This window comes from Scomber scombrus, chromosome 1 (genome assembly GCF_963691925.1).
Source record: "Scomber scombrus chromosome 1, fScoSco1.1, whole genome shotgun sequence".
In the NCBI taxonomy this organism is placed as follows: domain Eukaryota; kingdom Metazoa; phylum Chordata; class Actinopteri; order Scombriformes; family Scombridae; genus Scomber; species Scomber scombrus.
Genome location: NC_084970.1, coordinates 35,324,483 through 35,332,250, shown reverse-complemented (window position 1 = coordinate 35,332,250; position 7,768 = coordinate 35,324,483). Strand labels below are relative to the sequence as shown.

The window sequence follows — 7,768 nt, the reverse complement described above, 5'->3', positions numbered from 1 at the left end:
AACATATACAAACACTGGAGGTTCAGTAGGATGTTGTTTATTGTGAGTTTAATTTTTCATCAAATTCCGTGGTCCCCAACTCTGGAACTCATTAAACACATCCTTTAAGTTATCATCATCCTTCAAATTCTTTAAGTCTAACATAATGAAATATCTTCTGACCAAACAAAATCATTCTCAGCCCAGTTGAATGAAAATGAGTCTGTGACTGTAACATACATTTCTTGTTGTTGTTATTTAATGAAATATCTTCCCTCCAAACAAAATCATATTCATGCTTAATTTACTTGAAATGAGCCTTTGATTTTATTGATATTTTGTTGTTGTCTTCTTCTTGTCTCTTTGTTGCTTGTTTGTGTATTTTCCAGGCGGGGAGTTCTGGTCCTCTGCAATGAGGCCAACGCGGAAGTAACTTAAAACTGCATTCTATCAAAAGGCCACCAGGGGGCGACCGTTTTGGTGTCAAAAGGACTTCCGTCTCTATACAAGTCAATGGAGAATTCACCAACTTCTCACTTGATTTCTAACCTCAGTAAACGTTTTCAAAATGTGTTTATGGTCTCAATCGCTAGTTTAAAGCCTTCTTCAATGCAGTATGATGTTCATTTGGGACATTTTGGCCTCCCTGATTTTATATTTGACGATAAAGCAGGGTATGCATTAGGGCGTGGCTACGTCGTGATTGACAGGTTGATTGGTTCACAGGTTCAGGAGGGCGCCTCTTGCTCCACCTGATGCCCATATAAGTAGAATCCGTGTTTTTATTTTTTCCAGCATGCACCTGAAATTTTCAAGATGGCGCTGCTCAGAACCGAAACTATTCGCTTCCAAGCAGCAGTCCACAAACCAATGGGTGACGTCACGGATGTTACGTCCATTTCTTATATACAGTCTATGATAAGAAACTCAACTCTAAACACAACCACAAGCCAGTGAAAGAGAAGACGGAGGCTGCTGCTGCTGCTGCTTTGAGTCTGGATGCATGAAAAAGAGATGAAGCTAAAATACTTTCCCCCCCATGTTCATGTTCATGTTCTGCCATCTGGCCTCAGCAGCCAGTGTCTGCATGAACGTCCCGATGCAGCGAAATATTTATAACAACATGGATCAACACGCTTTCCTGTTCTCCATGTCCACGTCTGTCTGTGAGTTCATCTGACCTCTGACCCCCACCTCAGTTTAATAATGGAGCTTTTTTTGTACATGATGAACTTATGTGGCTATAACATGCTGATTACAATATTTGAAAACGTTACGGAAAATTTTACACATTTTAAAGCAGTTAAAGAGAAAATTATGAGATGGGACTTTCATTTTCCCTTTAATTAAATCATCATCCATGTATTACAGCGCCCCCTAGGGGTCATCTGGTAGAACAACATCTTCTCTGTTATCATAACACTGATTTAATGCAGCTGTATTCACATTGTGTTTATGTTGACGATGACGTCATCATACACAATAAAAGCACAAATAAGTGAATGAAATCAGCTGACAGATCTACCGTGATGACATTTAAAATGAGTGATGCCACAAAGCATCAAACAAATATGAATTATTAATCATTTAAAAGCTAAAAGTTAAATTATTAAACCCTGACAGTAAATTCTGTCATTTCTCTTAGTCCTCTCCAAATGTCTCCGTGATTGTACCGACCTCATCATATTCAAATCTCTTCTGAAGACATTTTCAAATCCACTTTTAATGTTGTTTCTTCTTCCCTTCATTGCTTTTATTGATTGTGTTTTCATTTATTCTGTATGGTTTTTATTGTTTTTAATTTGTCTTTGAGTTTAGTTAGTTAATTATTAGTTTGTATTGCATTTTAATTCATTGTTCTGAGTTCCCTTGTGTTAAAATCTATTCATCTGTTCTCCTGACTATCTTCTTGTCAAGTGTTCTGAGACTTCTGTTATTTTACACTTTGAATTAAATTAACCCTCCTGTTGTCCTCGAGTCAAAGAAGGAAGGGAAGAAGAAGGAAGGAAAGGAGGGAAGAAGGAAGGAAGGGAGGGAGGAAGGAGGAAGGAAAGGAAGAAGGAAGGGAGGAAGGAAGAAGGAAGGAAAGGAGGGAAGGAAGGAAAGGAGGGAGGAAGGAAGGGAGGAAAGGAAAGAAGGAAGGGAGGAAGGAAAGGAAGGATGGAAGTATGGAGGAAATAAGGAAGGAAGCAAGGTAAGAGGGAGGTAGGAAAGAAGGAAGGGGGAGGGAGGGAGAAAGGAAAAGAGGAGGGGAGGAAGGAAGGAAAGAAGGACAGAGGAAGAAGGAAGGAAGAAAGGAAGGGAGGGAGGAAAGAGAGAGGAAGGAAAGAAAGAGAGAAGGAAGGAGGAAGGACCGACGGAAGGAAAGAAAGAACAGTCAAAACAGACGGGGTCAATTTGACCCATGAGGACGACACGAAGGTTAAACTGATGTGGAAACAGGAGCTCTGTGGCTTCTGTGTTCATTTATAGTAAAGGATTAACAACTAATAAAGGACGCAGCAGGATGTCATGAAAGGAAGCAGCTTTCAGTCTCAGCTGAGCGTCAGCGGGCTGACTGATGAACTCTGTGCTGTTCACTAACAAAGCAGATCGATCCAGATCCAGAGAAATACTCACGTGCTCCCTGAAGAGGAACGCCAGGATGGCAGCTGCCAGCTCAGCCAGGAAGATGAAGAGGATGAGCATGAAGAACTGCAGAAAAGAGATAATGATGAAGGATTACTGCCATCTACACAGTAACATACTCTACATACTCTACATTACATAAACTGTCTAAACAAATACTTTATTATGACTTCAGATATGTGACATACTGCGTAAAAATACTGTTTATCACAAGCAAATACACACAACATACAGCAGTAAGCATTAAAATAAATAGACACTGATAATAATAGTAATGAGGAGAACTATTACATTAATCTCCACTAGATGGCGTACTTGTATTAACAGTGTTTCCCTATTGAGCTGTGGTGGAAGTATAGTAACAAAAAGAGACTTTGGCACTAAAAACACTGTAACGTTGAAACATAGAAGATGAAGATTTGACTCATTTGGACGACTGAAGCTTCATATTAGCTTCACATCAACTTTTAAATAATTTTCTTTAGCACAGAAAAAGGACTGTGGATTTAGTCCTCCATCACTTCCATTGTAAACATTATGAAGGGATCTTCTAATGGTCAGTATGAACAGGAGGAATCATTACAGCAAGAAAAACAGCTTTAATGCTCCTTTTGGCCTGTTGTTTTTAAGACAAGACCTGAAAAACTCCTTTAATGTGAGCTCAGAGAAACTTTCCTCCTTCAGCACATGATGAAAAACACTAATTTGTGACACAATATGACCAGAACCACATCATGACTCATCGAACTCTTGATTAAACCATGTGCAGTAACATTTTAGCAATGACCAACCCTTAAAAGTTACACCTCTCCTATAATGATCACACTGTTTCTTTCCCTCTCTTCATCTCTTTAACGACAGCCGACCGACACTCGCTGACCGCGGCTGGACTCACAAAGAGCAGCAGACATTTGTTCTCTCGTATGGCTCCGCAGCAGCCCAGGAAGCCCAGCAGGAACAGCATGCCCCCCATGGCCAGGATGACGTAGACCCCTGTGAACAGCAGCGGGTTGGCTGCCACGATCTCCCTGAAGCCCATCGGGTCCAGCAGCACCCAGATACCGACACCCAGCAGGAAGGAGCCACCCAGCTGGGAGACAGAGGGTTAATGAGACCGTTTAGCTGCTCAGTAAACTTTCACTCAGTGCTGAAACGTGTTTAACACATCGTCATACTCTGCTGAGTCATGTTGCTGGCAGAACATGAGAGTACAAGACTTGAGAAAAATATTGAAATCAAGATCAAGCTGCTGATTTTCCATATTTTTCGAACTCATCGACAGAGCCAAACCAACAATGAACTGATCTATCACAAGTGTTGAGATTGTATCCAAAGGCTGATATAAACATATTCTTACCTTTGATACAGTAGACCACTCTGTTAAATGAAATATAATAAAGAAATATTAACCTTTGTGTCGTCCTCCCAGGTCAAATTGACTCCTCTGTTTTGACTGTTCCTTCGTTCCTCCCTTCCTTCCTTCCGTCTGTCCTTCCTCTCTCCTTCTCTCTTTCTTTCCTTCCTCTCTCTTTCCTCCCTTCCTTCTTTCCTTCTTCCATCCCCCTTCTTTCCTTTCCTCCATTCCTTCCTTCCTTCCTCCTTCTCTTTTTTCCTCCCCCCTACCTTCCTCCCTTCCTTCTTTCCTCCGCCCTTCCTTCTTTCCTTCCTTCCTTCCTCCCTCCCTCCTACCTTCCTTCCTTCTTTCCTCCGTCCTTCCTTCTTTCCTTTCCTCCATTCCTTCCTTCCTTCCTCCCTTCCTTCCTTCCTTCCTTCCTCCCTCCCTCCTTCCTTTCCGTCCTTCTTCCTCCCTTCCTTCCTTGACTCGAGGACAACAGGAGGGTTAAAATAAAGTGGGTAAAACCAGAAATGTGATGAGGGTGGAAAACAATCAGGAAATAAGAATAGAAATAAAAAGGATAGTCCAAGTAGTAACACAGGTTCTAAAATGTAAAATAAAAGACTTATTAATTAATAAAATAAAGTTAAATTGAAAGCCAGATTACAAAGGTAGGTCTTAAGTTTGCTGTTTAAAAATATCTACACTCTCTGCTGCCCTCAGGTCTCCAGAACAGCTGCTCCAGAGACGAGGACGACGCTTCTCAGTGGGTTTTTTTGACATTGTTTTCTTTACTATATAAAGCACTTTGTGTTACATTCATACATTGTATGAAAAGTGCTACACAAATAAAGTTTAATTGATTGATTGATTGATTGATGTATCTTTGCACTGAAGATCTCTGAGAAATTCACATTGAAGCACAAAGGCAAGAGGTTGTGATATGTAGCACAACAAGCTAGTAAAGCTTTAAAACATAACAGTGTTCCTGCACATGCTCAGAACTAGAACTACTCTCTGGAGACTGAAAATCACTGTTATTAGTCTTTGGAGCCGTTTCTAAATAAACTCACATGACCAAACTCTCCATAATTAAGGAACATGACATGTGTAACGCGACATGTTCCTTCATTACGAAGAGTTTGTTACGCGTTTTTAATATGAGTTAAATAGGAATAGGATATTGTAGTAGCTAAGTTCATTGTTGCCGTGGCTCTGCACAGGAGAAACAACCGAAGAAGAAGAGGAAGAGGAGAACTCACAAAGATGAAGAAGTTGAAGATGAACATCAGGTACTTCATACAGCTGAGGCAGTCCCCCTCCATGGCTGAAACCTCCCCCTGCCCCTGTAGACACACACACACACACACACACACACACACACACACACACACACACACACACACACACACACACACACACACACACAAACTGTTAGTACTAAACAAGTAGAAAACAATAGAAAAACATAACACATAAAATACAAAGAGCTGATTAATTTATCACTGAATAGTAAATTAATTGGCAACTATGAATCATTTGAGTCACTTTTAACAAAAAATGCTGAATGCTGTGGTTTGTATAAGCTTCCTACTTTTGTTTTATATCATTGTAAATTAAATATCTGCATAAATAACAGACAGAACAAACCATTAAAATTTGGCAAAGGCTATTTGCACCCCTGGATGCTATTTGCACCCAGTACAGGAGTGCATGCTGTCGGAGGGGAGCGTCTGGAGATATGGGGAAGACTCCCGTATCCCACCGGGACAGCGGGATAAATATACGTCGCTGTTCTCTTCTGTATATCATATCATAATTTCTGTCCGGTGAGAGCTATCACTTCTCTGTCAGGTCTGGCGTGTGAGCAGCTTTAAATGCATGTCTCACGGCCTGAGACTTCAGAGGTCTGAAATGTATTTGGTAACCATGGCAACCATGGATCTGTCAAAATTTGATTCCCATCATATAACAAACTGAAGGTTGTAAATTCAGACATGTTCGGGTTGTATGCATTTACTTAACAAGTGAAAATGTAGCAAAGTTTTTCTGCTGAAAACATTATCAATATATAACTGCTGCTGCAAAACTCGAACCAGAGTCTCCTGAACTAATGACGGACACGCTGCCCGTTACGCCACTGCTTCATTCATACAAAGTAATGTGACAGCCCAATATGTTTGCTAATACGGAAGACTGATAAACTGACGCTTGTATGCATTCACTGAGGAAAGATTATGAAAATATAATACAACTTTCCCGCCAGAAATGTCTTTAGAACAAACATTAGAGATGAAACCTTTCTAAATTCGCCCTTTTCTGCTGGCGTGGAAGATGAATGTCCGCCATGTGTTCACGTTGTTATACGTCTAGGGTGCAAATAGCTAAGCTGTGTGGCCGAGGCTATTTGTACCAGGGGTGCAAATAGACACTCCGTTGACTTGTGGACATTTTAAGGATCATTTTTGACAATTTTCCAACATAACAGCTGGCATTTTTGGCACAATGGGTATTTTATTATTATTTATTACATATATTGTGTTTTATTAGTACAATTTTGGGGGTATTTTAGTAATTATTTTAGTTTTTTTCCCCCCTGTGTGTAGTTACAGACGTGTTTTATGGCTGTCTTGACTGTAGATGTAGCTGCTGGCTGCTGTAACCAATAAAGTATCTATCTATCTATCTATCTATCTATCTATCTATCTATCTATCTATCTATCTATCTATCTATCTATCTATCTATCTATCTATCTATAAACAACAGTCACTTTAACTGGATGCTTCACACTTTTAGACATAATTCAGTATATTTAATGATACATTTGCTGTGATTTTAAAGCTTCTATTAAGACAGAACAGGTAAATGTAATATTTTAGTCTTATAATGGAGCATAAAAGATAAACACCTCACACTGAAGCTTTATGCAGCAGGTTGCATGAAGACTCTGCGGCTCATATGAGCAAAACACAACGAGCAGCACTTGAGAAAAGCGTGATGACACATCGGCAGTGACAGTTCTTTGTCAGTTGTGGGGACGTGACACTGACAGCCTGTGCCTGTGGGATCGTTTGACACATGGAGGGACGTTGGCTGCCGTCGTGGAGGACATGTTGGTGTAAGTGGGGCCAGACGTTGGGGGTGTGAAGACGACCAACTGTGCACTTATGGTCCCTGATGGTGTTTACTGGTTAAAACTAACATACAGCCTCCTGTCACAACTGAAGGGGACAGAAAGCAGTTTAGTTCGATGATTGTAAATGTAATCAGGAGCGTGACTTCTCTGATTAGATCTTACCAACAGCTGCGTTTAGCTTGGTTTGATTAAATTCTTCCTTTTGTAGTTGAACGTTGTCTGTGTTTTTCATCCATGGTAGATACTTTATTTATTTAAGGAACAAAACACAATGTCTCTTTGGAGAGACCACTGAAATATGGACGATATGACAGCTTCCCAAAAATGAAGCCAATACATCTCTATCTCCCCCTGGTGGCTGACTTCAGTATAGGTCATAAATCCCATGTTAGCAGATGGCACACGAACCAGTTAACCTTGTGTCGTCCTCCCGGGTCAAATTGACCCAGTCTGTTTTTACTGTTCCTTCTTTCCTTCCGTCTGTCCTTCCTCCCTCCTTCTCTCTTTATTTCCTTCCTTCCACCCTTCCTTCTTTCCTCCCTCCTTCTCTCTTTCTTTCCTCCCCCCAAACTTCCTTCCTTCCTTCTTTCTTCCGTCCTTCCCTCCTTCTTTCCTTCCCTTCCTCTCCCTCCTTTCCTTCCTTCTTCCTCCCTTCCATCTTTCCTTCCTTCCTCCTTCCCTTCTTTCC

At 40.8% G+C, this 7,768-nt stretch overlaps 1 protein-coding gene across 1 annotated transcript in view; it reads right to left on the bottom strand.

Annotated features, from left to right (window-relative positions):
* LOC133979877 (tetraspanin-18B-like) overlaps nucleotides 1-5,268 on the bottom strand; it is a 6,694-nt gene extending 1,426 nt beyond the window's left edge. The window contains exons 1-3 of the mRNA XM_062418437.1: nucleotides 5,206-5,268; nucleotides 3,503-3,697; nucleotides 2,599-2,673 (exon numbers count right to left, since the gene is read on the bottom strand). Of these exons, the coding sequence (XP_062274421.1) occupies nucleotides 2,599-2,673; nucleotides 3,503-3,697; nucleotides 5,206-5,268 (333 nt within the window). The remainder of the gene's footprint in view (nucleotides 1-2,598; nucleotides 2,674-3,502; nucleotides 3,698-5,205) is intronic.
* Between the last annotated feature and the right edge of the window lie 2,500 nt (nucleotides 5,269-7,768).